Consider the following 25,993-nt stretch of genomic DNA (forward strand, 5'->3'; position numbering starts at 1 on the left):
AATTCAGAATGTCCAATTCACCTAACAGCACATCTTTCGGGACTTGTGGGAGGAAACCGGAGCACCCGGAGGAAACCCTCGCAGGGGAGAACGTGCAGACTCCGCACAGACAGTGACCCAAGCCGGGAATCGAACCTGGAGCTGTGAATCAACTGTTCTACTCATTGTGGGACCGTGCCGCCCTCATAGAAAATGCTTAATCATTTCGATATTAATAGAACTGTCGTCAACTTTAATGGTAATAACAAAATAAATATTTACTCTTTGGACACAGATGGATTGCACGGCTCTCAAAATCAATGCTGTGTATAATCAGCATACACCTCACTTCACATGTCCTTGCTTTACGTGCGGATCACTTCAGTCAGACCGGTAGGAAGCAAAACTACATGGATGGGAATCAGCATAATGTGGCAACTCTGAATGTGGGCGATGGTCAACAAAATGCCTCATGGGCCGCACTCAGAACCCAGGTGGGCCATTTGTGGCCTCCAGGCTGGAGGTTGCCCACCATTAGCCTATTGGGGGGGGTAAGGGTGAACTCCTAATTGGAAGGGGCTCAGAGTCCACTTTTAAAAAAATTAATTCACTCGGGAGAGACCTGGAATATTTGAAATAGAGATCGGAAGCAACAATGCAGTGCGTTTCGTAAGAAATCTGAAGACATGGAGATCGTAATGCTTTTAAAATATATATTTATTTTTAAATTCAAACGTATCAAGATTCATTTTCTTGCAAAATCAACAACACAAGTTATTTCTTCACATCAACCAACACTCAGAACATTCCCCTCCCGTGCTGGATTTCAGTACCACCGGCAGCTGCCCCTCACTACATGAAGGATGAATGTGAGGCAGGGTGGGAACTCGCATCTCAGTGTCTGATTTGCTGCTGCTGAAAGCCTTGGCAACCAATTGGTGTCTTCATACCATGGGATGTAGCAATACCATGGGATGTAGCAATACCATGGGATGTAGCAATGCAGAAACATGAGAGCTGGGGAAAAAGCCATTCGGCGTCTCGTGTTTGCTCAATTCTGTGAGATTATCACCCCCCAGCTCAGCTTATCCATCTTTGCCCCATTTTCGATACCTTTATGGAATAAAAACCACCAATCTCAGTCTTCAAAGCTCCAATTAGCCTCCCTCCATCATCCGTGGCTCCTTTGGCTAGAGAGCCCTGGATTTCCGCAACTCTTTTGTGAGCAAAAGACAAACCTTGCTGAAAAGGCATGCTGCCAAAACTTTGCACCTTGCACTCAACAGGAATCAGTCGCGTTCGCAATGTAGCTCATTTGCACTTGCTCAAAATGACATACATTCACACAGAAGCACCCATTCTCTGCAACAAAAAAAATAATCTATTCAAAACATTGCACCTTTTGTGGAATTACCCGGGAGCTTGGGGAACCAATCGTTTCCCGGTTGCTTTCTCCATGGCAACATCTTGGCCAATCAGAGATGATTTCCAAACCAATCAGCCCCCTTTTATCCTGTCGTATAAATTGTGATCTTTTGAAATTTGGTATTCTTTTGTTTGTCCTGAAGCTATGGGGAAAGATCACACAAATTAGGCCTGTTTCCTCTAGAATTTAGAAGGTTAAGGGGTAATCTGACCAAAGTCTTCAATATATTAATCGGAAAAGACAGGGTAGATAAAGATAAACTGTTTTCACTCATTCTAGAACGAGGAGGCATCGTCTAAAATTTAGAGCCAGACCATTCAGGAGAGATGTTAGGAAGCACTTGTATGCGACACGATAGCACAGTGGTTAGCACTGTTGCTTCACAGCACCATGGACCCGGGTCGATTCCCGGCTTGGGTCACTGTCTATGTGGAATTTGCATGTTCTCCCCATGTCTGCGTGGGTTTCCTCCGGGTGCTCCGGTTTCCTCCCACAGTCCAAAGATGTGCAGGTTTGGTGGAATGGTCACGCTAAATTGCCCCTTAAGTGTCCAAAAGGTTCGGTGGGATTGCTGGGTTAGGGAGATAGGGCGGAGGTGTGGGCTTAGGTAGGGTGCTCTCTCAAGGGCTGATGTAGACTTGATAGGCCAAACGGCCTCCTTCTGTACATTCTATGATCTATGTTCTATGAAAGGATGGTAGAGGTTTGGAATTCTCTCCCTCAAAGGCAATTGATGCTCGGTCACTTATTCATTTTAAAACAGATCGATAGATTTTTGTTAAGCTAAGGTGTTAAAGGGGTGTGGGCCAAAGGCAGGTATATAGAGTTAGGCCACAGAGTAGCCCTGATCTCATTGAATGACAGGACAGGCTCGAGGGGCTGAATGGCCTACTCCTGTTCCTATGTTGTCGATGAGTGCAAGATGAAAAGATTGCGCTCCCCGTCGCTCTATACAGCACCCTTCACGTTTTGTAACACAAAGCCACTGTAAGGAACCGCCCACCCTGATTTCCCTCCTCAACCGCTGGGCTCTATTTTTAAGCGTGTTCCCACTGAGTTCTGGATGCTCCTCCCCCCCCAAAAGGAGGGAATGCACTGGAAGTAAACTGCATATTGATGGCATCTTTTACATCCACAAGATTTTCCATATTGCCTGATGGCCAACGAAGAGTCTTTTCAAAGTGTATTTGGCCTCCTCCTACATCTTCCATGTATGTATCTATGTATGTATCTAACATTCCCTAATTTTGCACTAACTGTGATTTCATATGGCTCTTGTTGCAGAAATTCGATACAATGCCTCCCTACAACCCTTTTTCTTCACAGCTTGAGTGAGATTAATGTAAAGAGGGACTCACGCCCAGTAGAGGGTTATGATGGAGTGAGGTCTTCAGAGACAGTACGGAGGCAGCTCTCGAGGTCTCCATGCAGAGGGAGATCTCAAAGCTCCAGTGTGGAGGGAGCTGTCAAGGCCCCAGTGTGGAGGGAACTGTCAAGGCCCCAGTGTGGAGGGAACTGTCAAGGCCCCAGGGTGCAGGGAGTTCTCTGGGTTCGAGTGTGGAAGGAACTCTTGAGGCCCCAGTGTGGAGGGAGCTCTCTGGGTTCCAGTATGGAGGGAGCTCTCTAGGCCCCAGTGTGGAGTGAGCTCTTGAGGCCCCAGTGTGGAGGGAGCTCTCCGGGTTCCAGTGTGGAGGGAGATCTCCAGGCCCCAGTGTGGAGTGAGCTCTCCAGGCCCCAGTGTGGATGGAGCTCTCCGGGTTCCAGTGTGGAGGGAGCTCTCCGGGTTCCAGTGTGGAGGGAGCTCTCCGGGTTCCAGTGTGGAGAGAGCTCTCGAGGCCCCAGTGTGGATGGAGCTTCGAGGCCCCAGTGTGGATGGAGCTCTCCGGGTTCCAGTGTGGAGGGAGCTCTCTGGGTTCCAGTGTGGAGGGAGCTCTCCAGGCCCCAGTGTGGAGTGAGCTCTCGAGGCCCCAGTGTGGAGGGAGCTCTCCGGGTTCCAGTGTGGAGAGAGCTCTCGAGGCCCCAGTGTGGAGAGAGCTCTCCGGGTTCCAGTGTGGAGAGGGCTATCGAGGCCCCAGTGTGGAGAGAGCGCTCGAGGCCCCAGTGTGAGGGAGCTCTCCGGGTTCCAGTGTGGAGGGAGCTCTCGAGGCCCCAGTGTGGAGAGAGCTCTCGAGGCCCCAGTGTGGAGAGATCTCTCGAGGCCCCAGTGTGAGGGAGCTCTCTGGGTTCCAGTGTGGAGAGAGATTTCCAGGCCCAGTTTGCGAAAACAAATATTTTTTTGTTTCTTTCTTTCGGAGGGATTCATTTAAGTATTTTGTACAAAGGAATATGAGCAGAGTAACTTGCAGATCCTCGAACACTGCCCCACAATTCTGCATGGCTGAATACGTTGCCATTCAGTGGTGACAACCAGCAAGATACACCTCCATTTGCTACACATTTGAACTGAAAACCCCATTCACCTTTCGAGAGCTGGGCTAAAATGACAAAAGAAAATCATAAGGTATAGAAATCTGAAAGCACCAACAAAAGTCTCACCACCAGCTTCTCGAGGGCGATTAGGGATGGACAATAAATTCTGGCCTAGCCAGTGGCCCCCATAGCCCATGAAATAACTAAATAGATAGTTGGTTGGTGAACAGATTAACATTCTTGGTGTAGATTGGCTGTCGAGCAGCGATGGACAGGCAGCTCACAGTGCGGTGCCATCTTTAATATGAAAGTCCTCGGCTTGCGTTCTTCGTAGCATTGGATCTTCACAGGCAGGGGAAGGTGGAAAGCTTTGTCAGTGACAAGGTTTTCTCTGTGTCTCTGCCAGCCACACACATTTCTTGGCTCCTCTCCTCGAGGCATTGACGCTCGGTAACCACCCCACCCCACCCCCCCCCCCCAACAGCCCCACCACCTTAGTGTGTCATAGGCTGGAGTCTGATATTTACCGGCGTAGGTGAATTTGGTCTTGAGGTGGAGGATTAGGAGGGGGGATATTAGTGCAAAAACAATCCGCAGGTTATAGCGAAGCTCCAATGGGGAAGGAGTTTGTACAGTGTGTCCAGAATGGGCAGCGGAACCCACCATTGCCTGCTTCCTGTCTCGATCTCAATGCCAACACTTAGCCTTGTTTGAGAAATATAACGGAACTCTCGATGAAGCCGGCGAGCTTGGAGAGGGAGAAAGTAAGAGGGAGGGGGGGAGGACGGTGGAGTCTGCTGAGATCAGCGGCAGCACAGTTGGCGTGGAAACCGAGGACCCTCGGCAAACTCCGACAAGGTGCCAACAGCGTGTAAAAGCAGCGGAGTGCCCGGAAGCCGGGCGCCTGCAAGCTACTCGCGACCAGCCGCAAGCTCTTAGCTTGATGCCGGTAATTTTATATTCGAAGGCTATACTGTTTCCTGTAAGGTCAGGTTTCCATTGCAGGTGAAGCAGTGACACAATTTGCGACGGGGATCACCACCTCATACAGCTACAGGTCTCAGTTAAAAGGTTTCACCAACTTCATGGCAGCATATTCCTGTAGAAACGAAAGGGCAAGAGTTAGACAGTCTCATCTTCTTTCGTGTGCAGTTGGGAACATTATTAATTGGCCCTGCTAGATTCTAGCCATCTACCCACTTTGTCAATTTATCTCCCTCAACAATCCTTGTCAGGACTTTCTGCTCCGGCTCTTGTCCACCAGTCATCAATTTCTCCACTATTCCTAGATCCAACCCAGTCTTTGTCAAACTGTCTTTCCTTTATACATATTTTTCTTTTGGGTAGTATAGGACTTGCAACAAGAGACATGTGGGGCTGGATTCTCCGATTCTGGAGCTGTGCCCTGATGTGGGCGTGGGAACGGTGGTGGTTTGCTGGGGGTTAGCAGGAAGGCAGCATAGAGCACCCACCCGGCTCTAGCTGCCGATACGGCCCGGAGAATTGCCGGGTCCGTGGCCGTGTATGCGCATGGCGGTGGCCTGCAGTGGCCGTGCCGTGCTTCATGGCAGCAGCCGCTTGCGGATCCGGCCCGCAAAACAGTCCATCCCTTCGGCCGGCTCGCGCGCCTGGATCACCCCCCCCCCCCACAGTGCCTCCAGCCCCGAATAATGTCCCTCCCGGCTGGGTCCTCCCCCGACCGTGGCGGCGCTGGACTGAGCCCGCAGCCGCCACGCCGAGTTCCCGATGGTGAGACCACACAAGTCCCACGCCGTCAGGAACTCGGCCGGTCGGGGGCGGGCCATCGGGGGGGGGGGGGGGGGGCAGGCCTCAGGAAATGGCCTGAGGCCGTCGATATGTGGCGCAACGCACTCTAGCTTTGGAGGGGGCGGAGCATTGTGAAAGTGGCGCCGCCCCCGATTTGGCTGGTTTATTCTCCGGCCAGTCGCCGAATGCAATTTCGGTGTCGGTGCCTGGAGAATCCAGCCAGTGATGTCAAAGCTTACACCCATCAGGACAGACTCATTGGATGTTAGTGTAATTCAGAGCGCACTCAGGATTGCTCAGCAAGTGTTGTGCAATTATAGGATCCTTTCCAACAAAAGACATTGGACATGATTCAGTGATCCTGTTGAACCAGGCGCAGGTCCGGGTGCAATGGATGAATTGAAAATGAGTCTCAAATCAGACTCCGCGGCGATGCTGGGTATGATCACTGGATGAGATCCAGGTCTGAATACTTATATGACCCACGGGACGCCGAATTCACGAAGTGCCCGGCACTCACCGCTCGCCGGAACTCCTCAGTATAGCGAGAGATCGGGACGCTATTTAAAAATGGTGCCCTGATCTCCGAGTCCCCCGATGTGACCCCCCGACCCCCACCAAATCCGCAATACACTGGAAGGGTCCCCAGCCCACACCTCTCCTGATATCTGCGGTGGGTAACCCGGCCCGATCGCCAGCACACATAAAATGCCAGCTTGGCAACTTGGCAGTGCCACCTGGCAGTGTCCTTGCCAGCTGCCAGTGCCATCTGGGTACCTTGGCAGAGCCAGGCACGCACCCAGGTGGCACTGCCAGGGTACCACCCTGCCCAAAGGGCATGCACCTGGCACCTCCCATCCCCTGGGAGACCCCAGGAGTGCTGTTCTGTCTGGTCAACGTTTGTGAGACCATGACGGTACAGCACTCGTCCAAGGTCTCCGAAGCAAAGGGGTTAGATCCCAACGCCTCAAGTACCTCAAGAAACTGCATATTAAAGTGAGACTAGCTTGTCTCGTCTAATATGCAGGTTTGCTGAAAAGTAATCCTGCCCACAACGGGCAGGATTTACATCACAATGTCTTGCGACATCGTGTTCACTATCGCGAGGCTTTGCGAGCCGGGTAGATCCCAGAGCGAGTCTCCCGGCTTCTATTGGCCACGCTGTACCGTGGCGAACTGCTTTTTGGGCAAGTTCTGGAAAATGGGATTCGAGTAGGTAGGTGCTTGATGACCGGCATGGACAGAAAGGGCCGAATGGCCTATTTCCACGCTGTAAAACTTTATTATCTTCGAGGTGGAACAAGTACAATAGACCGAATGGCTTCATTCAATGCTGTAACTCTAGGATCTACAGCCATTGCAGAATTACTGTTCATGCTACAAACATTGGGAATAACCTTACACCCCTGTGCACTATGCAAACACGTGCAGGCGCAGCCAGGTATCTCGCAACTTACCGGGAAGGAGTACAGGAATATGACGATAAATAGAACCAGGAGAAGGAACATGAGCAGCCCAAGAATCAACCAACGGAACCTCCTCCAGACAATGTACTTCAGGGTCTTGAAGGGGGAAGTGAACCAGAGGAAAGAGGTGTCCGGTCGCCTGTTATATAAAGATGAGAGGACTTGGTCACGTTATCGAGGCTGGATATGTGAACAAAGAACAAAGAACAAAGAAATGTACAGCACAGGAACAGGCCCTTCGGCCCTCCAAGCCCGTGCCGACCATACTGCCCGACTAAACTACAATCTTCTACACTTCCTGGGTCCGTATCCTTCTATTCCCATCCTATTCATATATTTGTCAAGATGCCCCTTAAATGTCCCTATCGTCCCTGCTTCCACCACCTCCTCCGGTAGTGAGTTCCAGGCACCCACTACCCTCTGCGTAAAAAACTTGCCTCGTACATCTACTCTAAACTTTGCCCCTCTCACCTTAAACCTATGCCCCCTAGTAATTGACCCCTCTACCCTGGGGAAAAGCCTCTGACTATCCACTCTGTCTATGCCCCTCATAATTTTGTATACCTCTATCAGGTCGCCCCTCAACCTCCTTCGTTCCAGTGAGAACAAACCGAGTTTATTCAATCGCTCCTCATAGCTTATGCTCTCCATACCAGGCAACATTCTGGTAAATCTCTTCTGCACCCTCTCTAAAGCCTCCACATCCTTCTGGTAGTGTGGCGACCAGAATTGAACACTATACTCCAAGTGTGGCCTAACTAAGGTTCTATACAGCTGCAACATGACTTGCCAATTCTTATACTCAATGCCCCGGCCAATGAAGGCAAGCATGCCGTATGCCTTCTTGACTACCTTCTCCACCTGTGTTGCCCCTTTCAATGACCTGTGGACCTGTACTCCTAGATCTCTTTGACTTTCAATACTCTTGAGGGTTCTACCATTCACTGTATATTCCCTACCTGCATTAGCCCTTCCAAAGTGCATTACCTCACATTTGTCCGGATTAAACTCCATCTGCCATCTCTCCGCCCAAGTCTCCAGACAATCTAAATCCTGCTGTATCCTCAGACAGTCCTCATCGCTATCCGCAATTCCACCAACCTTTGTGTCGTCTGCAAACTTACTAATCAGACCAATTACATTTTCCTCCAAATCATTTATATATACTACAAAGAGCAAAGGTCCCAGCACTGATCCCTGTGGAACACCACTGGTCACAGCCCTCCAATTAGAAAAGCATCCCTCCATTGCTACCCTCTGCCTTCTATGGCCTAGCCAGTTCTGTATCCACCTTGCCAGTTCACCCCTGATCCCGTGTGACTTCACCTTTTGTACTAGTCTACCATGAGGGACCTTGTCAAAGGCCTTACTGAAGTCCATATAGACAACATCTACTGCCCTACCTGCATCAATCATCTTAGTGACCTCCTCGAAAAACTCTATCAAGTTAGTGAGACACGACCTCCCCTTCACAAAACCGTGCTGCCTCTCGCTAATACGACCCCTTGCTTCCAAATTGGAATAGATCCTGTCTCGAAGAATTCTCTCCAGTAATTTCCCTACCACTGACATAAGGCTCACCGGCCTGTAGTTCCCTGGATTACCCTTGCCACCCTTCTTAAACAAAGGAACAACATTGGCTATTCTCCAGTCCTCCGGGACATCACCTGAAGACAGTTCGGATCCAAAGATTTCTGGCAAGGCCTCAGCAATTTCCTCTCTTGCCTCCTTCAGTATTCTTGGCTAGATTCCATCTAGCCCTGGGGACTTATCCACCTTAATATTTTTTAAGACACCCAACACCTCGTCTTTGTGGATCTCAATGAGACCTAGGCTATCTACACCCCCTTCTCCAGACTCAACATCTACCAATTCCTTCTCTTTGGTGAATACTGATGCAAAGTATTCATTTAGTACCTCGCCCATTTCCTCTGGCTCCACACATAGATTCCCTTGCCTATCCTTCAGTGGGCCAACCCTTTCCCTGGCTACCCTCTTGCTTTTTATGTACGTGTAAAAAGCCTTGGGATTTTCCTTAACCCTATTTGCCAATGACTTTTCATGACCCCTTCTAGCCCTCCTGACTCCTTGCTTAAGTTCCTTCCTACTTTCCTTATATGCCACACAGGCTTCGTCTGTTCCCAGCCTTTTAGCCCTGACAAATGCCTCCTTTTTCTTTTTGACGAGGCCTACAATATCACTCGTCATCCAAGGTTCCCGAAAATTGCCGTATTTATCTTTCTTCCTCACAGGAACATGCCTGTCCTGTATTCCTTTCAACTGACACTTGAAAGCCTCCCACATGTCAGATGTTGATTTGCCCTCAAACATTCGCCCCCAATCTATGTTCTTCAGTTCCCGCCTAATATTGTTATAATTAGCCTTCCCCCAATTTAGCACATTCATCCTCGGACCACTCTTATCCTTGTCCACCAGTACTTTAAAACTTACTGAATTGTGGTCACTGTTACCGAAATGCTCCCCTACTGAAACATCTACCACCTGGCCGGGCTCATTCCCCAATACCAGGTCCAGTACCGCCCCTTCCCTAGTTGGACTGTCTACAAATTGTTTTAAGAAGCCCTCCTGGATGCTCCTTACAAACTCCGCCCCGTCTAAGCCCCTGGCACTAAGTGAGTCCCAGTCAATATTGGGGAAGTTGAAGTCTCCCATCACCACAACCCTGTTGTTTTTACTCTTTTCCAAAATCTGTCTACCTATCTGCTCCTCTATCTCCCGCTGGCTGTTGGGAGGCCTGTAGTATACCCCCAACATTGTGACTGCACCCTTCTTATTCCTGATCTCTACCCATATAGCCTCACTGCCCTCTGAGGTGTCCTCTCGCAGTATAGCTGTGATATTCTCCCGAACAAGTAGCGCAACTCCGCCTCCCCTTTTACATCCCCCTCTATCCCGCCTGAAACATCTAAATCCTGGAATGTTTAGCTGCCAATCCTGCCCTTCCCTCAACCAGGTCTCTGTAATGGCAACAACATCATAGTTCCAAGTAGTAATCCAAGCTCTAAGTTCATCTGCCTTACCCGTAATGCTCCTTGCATTAAAACATATGCACTTCAGGCCACCAGACCCGCTGTGTTCAGCAACTTCTCCCCGTCTTCTCTGCCTCAGAGCCATACAATAAACCACATCTATCGGAACAGCAACTGCACATCAGAAGTAACTGATTGGCTGGAAAGTGCTTTGGGACTTTTTACAACTTGCCAAAAAAATACCTTCAGCAACTCAGCTCACATAACCAATGAACCTTCCTTCCCAAATGGATAAGGGTCAGGGCGGGGTTGAAGTGGGGAGCCGAAGTCTGAGCCTATCTCTAGACTGTTCCAAATAGAAGAATCGCATGAGCATCATCAAAGACATCATAAGGCAGACTGACTCAAAGGTGCCACTACCTCCAGAGATGTCTATGGATACTAATCAGAAAGGTGTTGCGGTTTTTGAAAGGAAAGCGGAGCACCCGGAGGAAACCCACGCAGACACGGGCGGAACGTGCAGACTCCCAAGCCGGGAATCGAACCTGAGATCCTGACACTCTGAAGCAACAGTGATAACCATTCTTCTACCGTGCCGCCGATTACCATGAGAACTGCTCGAGCTGGGTCTATCTAGATTTCCTCCTACCACCCTATCATGTCAACAGTGAGTTTTATGGTGTTCAGCTGGCACCTCTCCAAACTCCAAGAAGCAGAAAGTGCAAAAGGGGACATGAACGTCACCATGGTCCCAGAGGGCCACAGACTGCTCTCTCCTTTGGGAGCTGACCGGTGGTGATTTAACCTGAGGGTCACCACACCTCAGGCGAGGGTAATGTTGAGAAGGCAGAGCCTTCATTAATAACTTCAGCTGGAGGGGGATTGAACCTCTGCTGTTGGTGACCCTCCCTATCACAAACCAGCCGTCCAGCCAACAGAGCTACTCGACTCCCCTGGTGAAAGTCGACATAGTTCCAGACGACCAAAGGCTGCCCACCCCCCTTTTGAGAGAGAACTGACTGGTAGTGATTTAACCTGAGGGTCATTACACCTCAGGTGAGGGGCAAGGTTGAGAAGGCGGCGGGATGGTAGCACAGTGGTTAGCACAGTTGCTTCGCAGCTCCAGGGTCCCAGGTTCGATTCCCGGCTTGGGTCACTGTCTGTGTGGAGTTTGCATTTCCTCCCTGTGTCTATGTGGGGTTCCTCCGGGCGCTCCGGTTTCCTCCCACATCCAAAGATGTGCAGGTTAGGAGGATTGGCCATGCCAAATTGTCCTTAGTGTCCAAAAAGGTTAGGTGGGGTTACTGGGTTACGGGGATGGGGGTGGAGGTGTGGGCTTAGGTCGGGTGTTCTTTCCAAGGGCTGGTGCAGACTCGATGGGCTGAATGGCCTCCTTCTGCATTGTGTCACGTGAGAGTACCCTTTAAGAAATGGGTGTTTAAGAAATGTACCATTAAGAAATGGAGCTGCTCATGTTATTAAAGTGATGTCAGAGTGTGGGTGGAGCTGAGTTCTACTTCTGTTTTTTTTTAGTTTCAGTTTGAGAAAGAGCTTGGGTGTGTCTGTGTTCTTTCAGTAAGCTGCACTGCTGTTGATCTCTGCCATCCAAAGACTATCTATGGAACATTTGGCGAACTCAGAATTGTAAAAAAGGTCTCAGTATTAAATGTAACCCTAATGTGTTCCTGTTTGAAGGTTTGTTAAGTCTTTTGGATGTTAAAAGGACAGCATACAGGTTATTTAGTGTTGTATTCTTTGGGGGGTGTATTTGATTTACTGGTTGTGAAGATGTTCACTGTTTGTTTTAGAAAGGTTAATTTGAGTTCATAGAATAAACATTGTTTTGTTTTAAAAACCACTGGTCCATTTCTGCTTTACCACACCTGTAGAGTGGGCCGTGTGCTCCCCTTACCACAATCTATTAAAAGTTGTGGGTCAGGTGAACTCCATGATACACTTTGGGGTTCTCTAAACCCTGGTCCATAATAACTGTAAATTCTATGTAACCACGAAACTAACCTCAGCCGGTACGGGAATTGAACCTGCGTTGTGGTGACCCTCCCCATCACAAACCAGCCATCCAGCTAACTGAGCTAACCCAGAAAAAGAGATATAATGAATAATTAAAACAAAACTTGTCTTTCTCGACTAGCTGCAAATGGAGCCCAACAGAGTTGCATGATTCCAATGTGGCACAAGTCAGGAGTGTGATGGAACACTCTCCACTTGCCTGGGTGTGTGTAGCTCCAATAACACTCAACAAGCTCAACACCATCCAGGACAAAGCAGCCCGCTTGATTAGCATCCCTTCCACAAACATTCAGTCTCTCCACCACCGACGTACAGTAGCAGCCGTGTGCATCATCTATAAGATACACTGCAGGAACGTACTGAGGCCCCTTCAACAGCACCTTGCAAGTCGACAACCTCTACCATCTAGAAGGTCACGAGCAGCAGATACCTGGGGACCCCACCACCTGGAGGTTCCCCTCCGAGCCACTCACCATCCTGACCTGGGAATATATCGCTGTTCCTTCACTGTCGCTGGGCCAAAATCCTGGAACTGCCTTCCTAACAGCACAGTTGGTGCACCTACACCACATGCACTGGCAGTGATTCAAGAAGGCAGCTCACCACCACCTTCTCAAGGGCAACTAGGGATGGACAATAAATGCTGGTCTAACCAGCGATGCCTACATCCCGTGAACAAATAAAAAATAGAAATGCACAGGGGGTACACCATGAGAACAATCAACATCTACCCTAATCATGGAAACATGGCAATATTTACCCTCCACAGAAGCAAATAGTTTGAATCACAGTTGTGCAATGTCTTCGCATTTCCCTTTAACAACTTCTCCTTCATTATTCATTTTAAATCTATTTCTTTAACCGCCTATCGACTTTATCTTCTTTTCCTTCATCAGTCTGCCTAATCACATCTTTAATGTCGGCAAAGGTAGGAAATATCCCAGAAGTTATGATAATAATAATAATAACCGCTTATTGTCACAAGCAGGCTTCAATGAAGTTACTGTGAAAAGCCCCCAGTCGCCACATTCAGGCGCCTGTTTGGGGAGGCCGGTACAGGAATTGAACCCGCGCTGCTGGCCTTGTTCTGCATTACAAGCCAGCTGTTTAGCCCACTGTGCTAAACCAGCCCCTGTCCTGCTGCAGTTAACTAATTGAGAAGAAACCCAGTTTATAGTCCTGGGCAACTCCAGTGAAGTAGCAGAGCACCCGGGAAAATTCACCCTCCTATATCTCTCGCTCCCTCCAAAATGTTGTGACCGATTCTCCTTCAAGACCCTCGTGTGCTAACGGATTCCATGTCTGTGAAGTAAATCCTTCTGGTTAGGTGGTGGTTACGTTAACTGGCTCGTAATCTTGAAACTCAGACTAATAATCCAGAGAATTGCAAGATCAAATTCCACCCCGTCAGTTTGGGTTCAATTAAATCAAATATAAAAAAGCTGCTGGCAGTAGAGCTGACCTTAAAGCTGTTGGACTGTTGCCAGAACCCAACTGCATAATTTCTGTCCTTTCTGTGTCTCTGGTCTCCACACCCCAATGTTGTTCAATCTTAACTGCTCTCTGATGTGGCCTTGCAAGTTACTCAGTCGCGGTAAAACGCCTGAACCCCACCAGGAGCAACTAAGAATGGACCAAACAAGGCCATCCCGTGATAAGGCCATAAGACCAGAATGTATAGCAGCAGAATAAGGCCCTTCGGCCCATCGCGTCTGCTCCGCCATTCGGTCTTGGCTGATAATGTTTCTCATCCTCATTCCCCTGCCTTCTCCCCTGATCCCCCTTATTAATCAAGAACCTATCTATCTCTGGTTGAGGTGATGTGACAAATAAGCCTTTGTGTGTAAAGTATTCACTCTAAGCTTCCTCGTTACGCCTCAAGCACTTATCTTGAGTTCATGCCATCTTCTTACTGACTCGCGAACTAGTTGAAATAATCTTGCCCTGTTAGATTTATTGGATTCGCTGCTCGACCTTCATGAATGCAGCCCTTGTCTTTCGGTCTCTCACAAGAACTATATCTCTTCAACCCTGCTATCGTGCTCGTGCATCTAGACCGCACCTTTTCCATACTTTTTGCACAATGAGGTCCATAGAAACACTCCAGGCAGGCCCTAAACATAGGAGCTCTCAATGTTCCTACATCAATATTGCCAAGTGGAAGAGCATCCGGGTCACACACCATCCTGACTCGCACCACTATTGGCCATTGCTTCTTGGTTGCTGGGTCACAATCCGGGGAATCTCTCGTTAACAACACCGGGGGAGTGCCTTCACCACACAGACTGCGGTGGATCAAAGAAAAAGCCCATCACCACCTTCTTAAGGGGAGGCTAGGCATGGGCAATAACTGCCAACGACGCCCACGTCCTCAGAATGATTATAAAAATGAAGTTCCTGTCGACGCTTATTTTTTACTCAACAACACTCTTGAGTGGGAAGCTCTAAGCGTGGCTGGGTACCCAGCCAGCGACAGCTTACTTTGGATCCTCGAGTTTAGGGTTCATGTTGGGCTCGTCGCGGCCCTGTCCGGCAGGTCTTTCCTCCTTCTCCTCTTCTGACACTATTTCCAGAGTCATCTCCACTTTGCCCTGGGTAAGGGAAGGCACAGACTTAAAATGGGGCTTTTGGTAGCCTCGGCAAACAGAGCAAGGAAGCAGTTTGTCCAGAGTTTACAAATTGGGAATCAGCGCAATGTCAAAGAAGAAGAGGGAAGAATGTACATTTCTATAGCGCCTTTCACAACATCCCAAAGCGCCTCTTGAATCTGCTCCATCATTCCGGAAGATCATGGCTGATCTTCGGCTCAGCTTTCCAGCCCTATCCCATATCCCGCGATACCCGTACAGCCCAAAAATCCATTATTCCCGGTCCTGAATGTACTGAAGAACGGGGCACCCACCATCTCCCTGGAGCAGAGAATTTTCAAGATTCAAAACCCATTAAATGTGAAGAAATCTCTGTTCATCCCAGTCCCAAATGGCTGGCCCCCTGCCCCTGAGATTACGACCTCCTTGACTCTTTAGCCAGTGGAAACAATCTCTCAGCGCCTGCCCCCTGTGAAACCCTTGAATAACTTAATCTTTCAGTAAGATCACCCTCTCACTCTTCCCAACTCCAGAGTATAGGCCCATCCACTCATTCCTTACGGGAGAACCATTTTATCCCAGAGATCATCCACCTACTCATTTGAACTCCCGTCACTGAAGGGAAACACAGCAGTCAATTTGCGCACAAAAGGTCTCACGGATACCAACGTCGTGATGGCCAGATAATCCTTTACCACCTGTAGGCTGCGAGATAAATATTGGCGAGGACTCAGGCGGCAACCCCTCCCCCCCCTGCTCTTCTTCAACTAGTGCCTGAGAGGGCCTTGGTTTAAACCTCTGACAGTGCAGCACTCCTGTCGTACTGCACTGCAATATGAGCTCCCTGCGCATTTTCTGATGTACAGGAACAGTCTAGTTAAAAGGTTACTAAGGTCACCAACTCAGCTGACTGTGTCTGAAGTCTGAATGGGGCCTCAGTAGGTGTTGGTTACGGTTGAAGCTTAACTAGTGTGTGTCACACCTCAGCTCTATTTAGGAAAGGGACTTTGGAAGGACACGTTCAGTAAAATTCATGCACAAACATTTGGGAGAGAGCACATCCTGAGTGAGACGCAACCAGATCGCGAGTGTGTATCTGGGAATTTGGAGCACAGTGGTGCCTCAGAGGGGAAAGAGGTGCTCTTTTGTTTTGTTTTTCTTTCTAACTTCTTAATCTTCAGAGTGGTCTTGCCCTGCTGCAGGAGCGAAGGCTATAGAATTGTCAGATGAGACAGGGGTGGGGGGGGGGGGGGTAGGGGGGGGGGGGGGGGGGGGGGCAAAGAGGAGGTGGTGCAATATTAATCAAGGAGTCAATTGCCACAGTGAGAAGGGCTGATATCTACGCAGGCCATATGGGTGGAAAGGAAAAACAAAAAGGGTGCAATCATGTTGCTGGGAGTCTACAATAGGCTCCAAAACAGTCAGGGAGAAATAGAAGAGCAGATATGTAGGCAAATGTCAGAGAACGATAAAAACCCTAAGGGAATAATACAAAGGGATTTTAATCTCCCCAATATTAATAGGGGTAGTCAGAGTGTGAAAGGCTTTGAGGAGGCAGAATTTTTAAAGTGCATTGAGGAGAGCTTTCTGAGCCAGCGCGCGGAAAGTCCCAGAAGAGAGGGGACGATACTTGACCTAATTTTAGGGAAAGAAGCCGGGCAGGTGGTAGAGGTGTCAGTGGAGGGAGCATTTTGGTGATAGTGACCATAACTCAGTAAGATTTGAGACAGTTATGAAAAAGGACAACGGTAGACCAAAAATAGGTTTCTGAATTCGGGGAAGTCAATTTTGATAGGATAAGACAGGGTCTGGCCAAAGTGGACTGGGAGCAGCTAATGGCAGAAAATCCACATCAGAGTAGTGGGAGTGATTCAGAAAGGAAATAGAGAGAGTACAAAGCAAACATGTTCCTATAAAGGTAAAGGGTGGAAACAAAAAGTCCAGAGAACCCTGGATGTCAAAGGAAATACAGCGTTGGATAAGGAAAAGACCGGGAGGCTTGTGGCACATACAGGGGGGGGCTCAAAATAGTGGAAGCCCTGGAGGAGTTTAGAAAGTGCGGGGGGTTACTCAAAAAAATAAATTAGGAGAGGAAAGAGAGGTCATGGAAAAACACTGGCAGGATAAATGAAGGAAAATCCCAAGGTGTTTATAGGTATATTCAGTGCAAGAGAATAACCAGGGAAAGAGTAGGGCCCATTAGGAACCAATGTGACAACCTGTGCAAGGAGCTGAAAGACCCTGGGCGCAATTCTCCCATCGGGAGACTAAGTCCCAACGCCGGAGTGAAAACCGGAATATTTCACTCCGGCGTCAGAGGCCACTCCCAGCCCCCTATTGTCCCGCCCCCGGGGGGCTAGGAGCGGCATCGCGTCATTTGCGCGCGCCGGGCCTTGGCGCTGCGTAAAAGCGGTGCCGTGTAAATGATGCGGCCGGCGCCGCGTAAATGACATCACCCACGCGGTTTCTGTCCTCCCCAAGGCCGCCCTGCAAGAAGATGTCGGATGGATTTGGCGGGCGGCAGAGGAAAGGAGGACCTCCTTCAGAGAGGCCGGCCTGCCGATCGGTGGGCACCGATCGTGGGCCAGACCCCTTTTGAGGCCGCCCCCCCCCCCCCCCCCCTGGTGCAGGAACCCCTCTCCCCCCCCCCCCCCACAAGCCGCGTCCCCCCAGCGGTTCCCACGCTGTTTCCGCCGGCAGGGACCAGGTGTGGACGGCGCCAGCGGGAAGCCGTCGTGTTGGGCAGGCTGCTCGGCCCATCCGGGCCAGAGAATTGGCGCTCGCCCGTTACAAATGGCGAGCGGCGATTCTCCCAGCGGCCAGCCGTGATTCGCGCCGCGCCGATATGGGGGGGGTGGGAGAATCGCTTGCGGGTGCTGGGGGCGGCGTGGCGGGACTCGTGCGGCGCACCGGCAATTCTCCCACCCGGCGTGGGGGGAGGGGGGGGGGAGAATTCCGCCCACAGATTAGATATTAAATGAGTATTTTGCATCTGTGTGCACTACGGAGAAGGACGATGTAGGTACAGAAAGCAGGGAGGGGGACTGTGATATAATTGAACAGGTTAGCATTGAGAGGGAGGAGGTGTTAGCAGTTTGAGCTGACTTAAATATGGATAAATCCCTAGGCCCAGATGGGATGTGTCCTAGGCTGCTGTGGGGGGCAAGAGAGGAGATTGTAGAGGTCCTGATGCTAATTTTCAAATCCTCTCTGGCCACAGGAGAGGTGTCAGAGGACTGGAGGACAGCAAATTGGTGCCACTATTCAAGATGGGAAGTAGAGAAAAAACAGGTAATTACAGACCAGTGGGTCCGACATCAGTGGTAGGGAAATCATTGGAAACAATCTGAGGGACAGAGTTAATGTCCACTTGGAGAAGGAAGAATTAATCAAGGATAGTCAACATGGCTTTGTCGACGGGAGATCATGTCTCACAAATTTGATTGAATATTTTGAGGAGGTGACTAGGTGTGTCGATGAGGGAAGGCGTGGCTTTTGGCAAGGTCCCACATAGGAGACTGGTGAAGATGGTAAGAGGCCATGGGATCGAGCGCAATTTGGCAAATTGGATCCAAAATTGGCTCAGTGGCAAGAGGCAGGGGCTGATGGTCAAAAGTTATTTTTGTGACTGGAACCTGTGTCCAGTGGTGTACCACAGGGATCGGGGCTGAGTCCCTTGCTGTTAACAGTGTACATTAACGATCTAGATATGAATGTGGGAGGTATGATCAGTAAGTTTGCGGATGACACAAAAATTGTGGTGTGCTAAACAGTGAGAAGGAAAGGGCTGTTTAGCACAGGGTTAAATCGCTGGCTTTGAAAGCAGACCAAGGCAGGCCAGCAGCACGGTTCGATTCCCATAACAGCCTCCCCGAACAGGTGCCGGAATGTGGCGACTAGGGGCTTTTCACAGTAACTTCATTTGAAGCCTATTTGTGACAATAAGCGATTTTCATTCATTTTTCATTTCAATTACAAGATGATACAGACTGGTCAGGTGAGCAGAACAGTGGCAAATGGAATTTAACCCAGAAAAGTGAGGTGATACATTTAGGGAGGTCTAACAAGTAAAGGGAATGCTTGGGGCCGGTTTAGCACAGTGGGCTAAACAGCTGGCTTGTAATGCAGAACAAGGCCAACAGCACGGGTTCAATTCCCATACCGGCCTCCCCGAACAGGCGCCGGAACGTGGCGACTAGGGGCTTTTCACAGTAACTTCCTTGAAGCCTACTTGTGACAACAAGCAATTATTTATTTATTTTTTGTTAGGTCACAGCTGGAGTACTGTGTGCAGTTCTTCTTACCACACTATAGGCAGGAAGTGATTGCATTGGAGAGGGTGCAGAGGAGATTCACCAGGATGCTGCCTGGGCTGGAGCGTTTCAGCTGTGGAGAGAGAGGCCAGGTGGGCTGGAGCTGTTTTTCTTCGACTCGAAAAGGCTGAGGGGGGACTTCATTGAGTTGTACAAAGTTATGAGGGATGTAGATCGGGTGGATAGGAAGAAACTTGTCTCCTTGGTGGACGGGTCAATAACCAGGGGGCATAGATTTAATTAAGGGGCAGGAGATTTCGAGGGGATTTAAGGAAAAACATTTTCACCCAGAGGTAGTGGGGATCTGGAACTCGCTGCCTGAAAGGATGGTGGAGACGGCAACCCTCAAAACAGTTAAGACGCATTTAGATGAGCACATGAAATCACCATACAACCAACCCTAATCCTAACCACGGACCAATTGCCGGAAAATGGGATTAGAATAGATAGGTGCTTGCCACGATGGGCCGAACGTCCTCGTTCTGTGCTGTAATACTTTATGACTCAATGACACTGTCTCCGAACGAAGCTGACTGATTATCTGATATCCAATTACTGGATGAGCAGAAATTTCCTCCGATTAGGGACTGGAAAGACAGAAAGCATGTCTCAGCCCTCTCTAACGTTGGAACCACCTCCAGCCCTACAACCCTCTGCGCTCCTCTGATTCTGGACCCGTGCCCTACTCCCTCCCCCCTCCCCTCTTCATTTTGCCCCACCATTGTGGCCGTGCCGTCAGCCATTTAGATCGCAAGTCCCAGAGTTACCTCCCTAAACCTCTCTCCCTCCAGCTCTTTTCCCGACCCCCTCAGTCAAGATCAATCTCTCAGGAATCTGGTCTCTTTCCTTGGTTCAGCGTCAAACGCTCCATTACGTTCCCACAAAGCGCCTTGGAGAGTTTTACCTCTCTGTCAAAGGTGCTACATGAACGCAGGTTGTTGTTAGACCCGAGATTATCCGCAAACTGAGCCAGGATGAGGCGAAGGACTTACAGCGAGAATCTTCTCCCCCTGTGTTTCAGCCACGCAAGGCCACCAACCCTTCACTGACTTCTGCTCAAACAGAGAGACATACTTATCGCCCTCGAGAATCGTCAGGCCACACTTCTCAGCTGACTTGGCGGGCTTGGGCATTCTGTTAAGATCCATCTGAACAGAGCCTAAGGCAAGGGCAGAATTTCAATCAGAATGACGTTACAAAGGCTGATATTGATTAGACAGCTCATCACATCTCTCAGGCTTCACATACACTCAATCACTCAGAATCACGGGGGCTGCTGCTGCGCAGAGGAACGTTCCAGCAATCTTTCACACAGCAAGATCCCCCAAACTGCGATGACGTGAATCAGTACATCTGTTTACAGTGGCAATGAATGCTTTGTCTTCACACGCTAGGTGAAGCAATATCAAAGAACAAACAAAGAAGAAAGAAAAGTACAGCACAGGAACAGGCCCTTCGGCCCTCCAAGCCAGCACCGACCATGCTGCCCGTTTAAACTAAAATCTCAGTGTACCCGAACAGGCGTCAGAATGTGGCAACTAGGGGCTTTTCACAGTAACCTCATTGCCATGTTAATGCAAGACTACTTGTGACACTAATAATGATTATTATTATTATGTCATGATCTGAAATCAGTTGAATGCCCAGGGCTTGTTTAACATTTATCTGCTGTTTTGTACCTGTTCCTGGAATGCACTGATTGACAGGTCATCTGCCGTAGTTTAGAAATCTGTCTGTCCATTTTCAATAGGCTTCATTGTTTGGGAACTATAATGGTTTGCTCTGGCAGCTGAGCCCATTGTGAGTGATTGACTTGCAACAGATGAGGACTACTTATCTCAGCAGGGGGCTGTATTCAACTCTTGATTGATATGTTAAATAGTTAATGAAGTGATTATGTGTCTTTCATGTGGTAAGTGAAGACACATTTGGTTTTTCAACAGATTAATTACTTGAAAAAATTCATTTATAGTGGGTTGTTGAATAGTACTGATTTCAATATGAAATGTGTTTGAATGGCAGCACTGTTAGATTGTTAGAAGTTTGTTTTTAATAACCATTTCAAAATCGATGCTCATGAGATCTGCCCAAGGTGGACACTGGGTGAGTTCAAATGAAGGATACATGGGGGAGCATGAGGGGAAATTACGGGTGATGAGGCGTGTGTGCATGAGGGTCATAAATGGGTATGGAGAGAGCATGGGGTATGAAGGGGCAACAGTGCAATGAGGGGACAAAGGGGCAGTGGGTGATGTAGGTGAGGGATGAGGGTTTGAGGGCTTGATGTTTGTCACCACAACTGGCCTGATGTTCAAGTAAACACATTTTCGAAGGAATTGCCATGTGAGGAAGATTTCCAATACGGCCTTGCACCTCCTCCAGGCAATTCTGATGTTTATCCACAACCTTCCACAGCTTCTGTGTAATCTTAAATCCCAGTGGTGACATCCCCAATGAGAGATTTTAGAAGAACGTACCCAGGTAATCATCAAAGGAAAACTTATCATTGTCCCAGATTTGAATGGTGAGCTGTGGTGTGACTTTAGTCTCTGTTTTATCCAAACTCCAGAAATGTTCCTGCAAGAAAACCAGAGAGAAGTTTGAGGTTGTGAGCTTCCGTATTGGTTTAAAAATAGCAATTAAATCAGATACAACAAGAAGCTACCAGCTTGGAGCCCAGAGTCACGTTGAGATTGCTGACCCGCATTCAAAGTTCAGTATCAAACACTCCCAGGACAGGTACAGCACAGGGTTAGATACAGAGTAGAGCTTCCTCTAAACTGTCCCCATCAAACACTCCCAGGACAGGAACAGCACGGGGTTAAATACAGAGTAAAGCTCCCTCTACACTGTCCCATCAAACACTCCCAGGACAGGGACAGCATGGGGTTAGATACAGAGTAAAGCTCCCTCTACAGTGTCCCATCAAACACTCCCAGGACAGGTACAGCACGGGGTTAAATACAGAGTAAAGCTCCCTCTACACTGTCCCATCAAACACTCCCAGGACAGGGACAGCACGGGGTTAGATACAGAGTAACTCTCTCTCTACACTGTCCCCATCAAACACTCCCAGGACAGGTACAGCACGGGGTTGGATACAGAGTAAAGCTCCCTCTACACTGTCCCATCAAACACTCCCAGGACAGGTACAGCACGGGGTTAGATACAGAGTAAAGCTCTCTCTACACTGTCCCCATCAACCACTCCCAGGACAGGTATAGCACAGGGTTCGATACAGAGTAAAGCTCTCTCTACACTGTCCCCATCAACCACTGCCAGGACAGGTACAGCACGGAGTTGATAGAGAGTAAAGCTCCCTCTACACTGTCCCCATCAAACACTCCCAGGACAGGTACAGCACAGGGTTAGATACAGAGTAGAGCTTCCTCTAAACTGTCCCCATCAAACACTCCCAGGACAGGAACAGCACGGGGTTAAATACAGAGTAAAGCTCCCTCTACACTGTCCCATCAAACACTCCCAGGACAGGGACAGCATAGGGTTAGATACAGAGTAAAGCTCCCTCGACAGTGTCCCATCAAACACTCCCAGGACAGGTACAGCACGGGGTTAAATACAGAGTAAAGCTCCCTCTACACTGTCCCATCAAACACTCCCAGGACAGGGACAGCACGGGGTTAGATACAGAGTAACTCTCTCTCTACACTGTCCCTATCAAACACTCCCAGGACAGGTACAGCACGGGGTTGGATACAGAGTAAAGCTCCCTCTACACTGTCCCATCAAACACTCCCAGGACAGGTACAGCACGGGGTTAGATACAGAGCAAAGCTCTCTCTACACTGTCCCCATCAACCACTCCCAGGACAGGTATAGCACGGGGTTCGATACAGAGTAAAGCTCTCTCTACACTGTTCCCATCAACCACTGCCAGGACAGGTACAGCACGGAGTTGATAGAGAGTAAAGCTCCCTCTACACTGTCCCCATCAAACACTCCCAGGACAGGTACAGCACAGGGTTAGATACAGAGTAAAGCTCTCTCTACACTGTCCCCATCAAACACTCCCAGGACAGGTACAATACGGGGTTAGATACAGATTAAAGCTCCCTCTACACTGTCCCCATCAAACACTCCCAGGACAGGTACAGCACGGGGTTAGATGCAGAATAAAGCTCCCTCTACACTATCCCATCAAACACTCCCAGGACAGGTACAGCACGGGGTTAGATACAGAGTAAAGTTCCCTCTACACTGTCCCATCAATAACTCCCAGGACAGGTACAGCACGGGGTTAGATATAGAGTAAAGCACCCTCTACACTGTTCCCGTCAAACACTCCCAGGACAGGTACAGCACGGGGTTAGATACAGAGTAAAGTTCCCTCTACACTGTCCCTATCAAACACTCCCAGGACAGGAACAGCACAGCGTTAGATACAGAGTAAAGTTCCCTCTACACTGTCCCGATCAATAACTCCCAGGACAGGTACAGCATGGCATCAGATACAGAGTAAAACCCCCTCTACATGTCCCAAACAGTCCCTTAGCAAGTGTAGCATCAACAATCTCCCTCGGTCTGTGATAACACTCGCGAGGACCACGCAGGATCGCTAATTGACCTCCCATGGTCTTCTTGTATACGAGTTTGCGATGAGTGGGCGGAGTCCCACCAACGGGACCTTTAAATGCAGCTCCCAGACCTGGACCAGCAGTTCCTGACTGCCCTGGGCTGCGCTGCAGGTCCGGCTTCATTGTCGATTTAATGTAAAGCAGCTTGGCCTTTTACTCCGTGCCTCCTGGAATTATTACACACTCCACGATCAAGACAAAGCTCTCAGACCTTTGTGCCAGGTAAACCAAACGGGGATATTATTAATGTTTGGGCAGCACGGTAGCACAGTGGTTAGCACAGTTGCTTCACAGCTCCAGGGTCCCAGGTTCGAATCCCGGCTGGGTCACTGTCTGTGCAGAGTCTGCACATCCTCCCCGTGTGTGCGTGGGCTTCCTCCAGGTGCTCCGGTTTCCTCCCACAGTCCAAAGACGTGCAGGTTAGGTGGATTGGCCATGTTAAATTGCCCTTAGTGTCCAAATAATGATAAGTAGTGGTTACTGGGTTGTGGGGATAGGGTAGAGACATGGGCTTCAGTTGGGTGCTCTTTGTAAGGGCCGGTGCAGGCACGATGGGCCGAATGGCCTCCTTGTGCACTTTAAATTCTATGATTCTATAAGAGGTGACAAATAACCTTTCTGCCATGAAATTGCTCAGTAATCAAAATCTTCAGCAAGAAAGATTCTAATCACCCCTTCTTGACATTCCCTGGCATTCCCATCACAGAATCTCCCAGGATCAATATCCTCGTGTTAGCATTGATCAGAAATGAAGTGAACCCAGCCACATAAAAACTCTGTTTACAAGTGGAGATTGGAGACTGGTTATTCTGGAGAGGGGAGCTCACCTCCTGACTCTTCAAAGCCTGGGGAGTTCCTCCACTACAAGGAACACCCTTCACTTGCCTGGATGAGTGCAGCTCCAACAATACTCAAGAAGGCCAAAACCATCCAGGACAAAGCAGCCCGCTTGATTGCTCCCCATCCACAAACATTCAAACCCTCCACCATTGACTACAAGATGCACTGCAGCAACTCACCAAGCCTCCTTCGATAGCACCTTCCAAACCCATGACCACTACCACCTGTAAGAACAAGGGCAGCAGATACCTGGGAACCCCACCACCTGGAGGTTCCCCTCCAAGCCACTCACCATCCCGACCTGGAAATATATCGCCGTTCCCTCACAGTGGCTGGTTCAAAATCCTGGAATCGCTCCCTAACAGCACAGTGGGTGTGCCTACACCTCAGGGACCGCAGCGGTTCAAGAAGGCAGCTCACCAACACCTTCTGGAGGACAACAAGGGATGGACAATAAATGCTGGCCTCGCCAGCGACGCCCACATTCATGAATGAATAAAAAAAGGGAAGTGATTTAATTCCCATGGGGGCAGCGATGACTCGACTCTTTGCAGAGGGCACTATGGGAGGAAACCATGGCCTTTTGGAGAAGGGGAGACAACTCAGAGCAACGAGAAATAGAAGAAGCAATTAGAAAACTTTGAGCCTGTGTTTGTGACTGACGATCAGGCAGGTTATAAGTGAGACATTCTCCCTTGCATACTTACTGCTCTCTCTCACTCACCTTCTTGGCAATGGCACAGACTTGTTCAGTGGGCAGATATTCGAAAGGGAAGACAAATCTCCAGTTGAAGTTTCCTTCTCCCCCCATTGACCTGTAGTGAACATCTGTCTTCTGTTTGTTGCCCTCATAGCCCAGAAGCCACCTGGTGACAGAGCGAGAGCCATGGTCAAGCACAGTTCACCGAACGCATCCCACTGCGGTCTGGAGTGTCTCAGCGAAATGTCACACGTTGTCAATTTTAAGTGGAAACCGCTTCAAGTCCAGCAGATCGTGCATCCCCCTGTTTTTGGTTATGTAATCTTAATTACAAGGGGCATTAAAGGTTTGGCAATCAATGCCCGCTTTGCCAGAGATGCCAACATCCCGTGAATGAATAAAAAAGTCTAAAATGATGTCGTGCCTTGCATGGCAAGAGTTCAAGAGTACAAGAGTCGGCAGGTCATGTTACAGTTGGAAAAGACTTTGGTTCGGCCACATTTGGAATACTGCGTACAGTTCAGGTCGCCACATTACCAGAAGGATGTGGATGCTTTGGAGAAGGTGCAGAGGAGGTTCACCAGGATGTTGCCTGGTATGGAGGGCGCTAGCTATGAAGAGAGGTTAAGTAGATTAGGATTATTTTAATTGGAAAGACGGAGGTTGAGGGGGGAACCTCATTGAGGTCTACAAAATCATAAGAGGAATATACAGGGTGGATAGCAAGAAGCTTTTTCCCAAAGTGGGGGACTCAATTACTAGGGGTCACGAGTTCAAGGTGAGAGGGGAAAGGTTTAAGGGAGATATGCGTGGAAAGTTCTTGACGCAGAGGGTGGTGGGTGCCTGGAACGCATTGCCGGCAGAGGTGGTAGAGGCGGGCACGATAGCA

At 49.2% G+C, this 25,993-nt stretch overlaps 1 protein-coding gene across 1 annotated transcript in view; it reads right to left on the minus strand.

Moving 5' to 3' along the window:
• Positions 1 to 678: 678 nt before the first annotated feature.
• dysf (dysferlin, limb girdle muscular dystrophy 2B (autosomal recessive)) overlaps positions 679 to 25,993 on the minus strand; it is a 427,787-nt gene continuing 402,472 nt past the window's right edge. The window contains exons 51-56 of the mRNA XM_072497740.1: positions 25,129 to 25,270; positions 21,447 to 21,546; positions 19,962 to 20,128; positions 14,550 to 14,659; positions 7,039 to 7,186; positions 679 to 4,913 (exon numbers count right to left, since the gene is read on the minus strand). Of these exons, the coding sequence (XP_072353841.1) occupies positions 4,875 to 4,913; positions 7,039 to 7,186; positions 14,550 to 14,659; positions 19,962 to 20,128; positions 21,447 to 21,546; positions 25,129 to 25,270 (706 nt within the window). The 3' untranslated portion in view covers positions 679 to 4,874. The remainder of the gene's footprint in view (positions 4,914 to 7,038; positions 7,187 to 14,549; positions 14,660 to 19,961; positions 20,129 to 21,446; positions 21,547 to 25,128; positions 25,271 to 25,993) is intronic.

Source organism: Scyliorhinus torazame, chromosome 3 (assembly GCF_047496885.1).
Source record: "Scyliorhinus torazame isolate Kashiwa2021f chromosome 3, sScyTor2.1, whole genome shotgun sequence".
Lineage (NCBI taxonomy): Eukaryota > Metazoa > Chordata > Chondrichthyes > Carcharhiniformes > Scyliorhinidae > Scyliorhinus > Scyliorhinus torazame.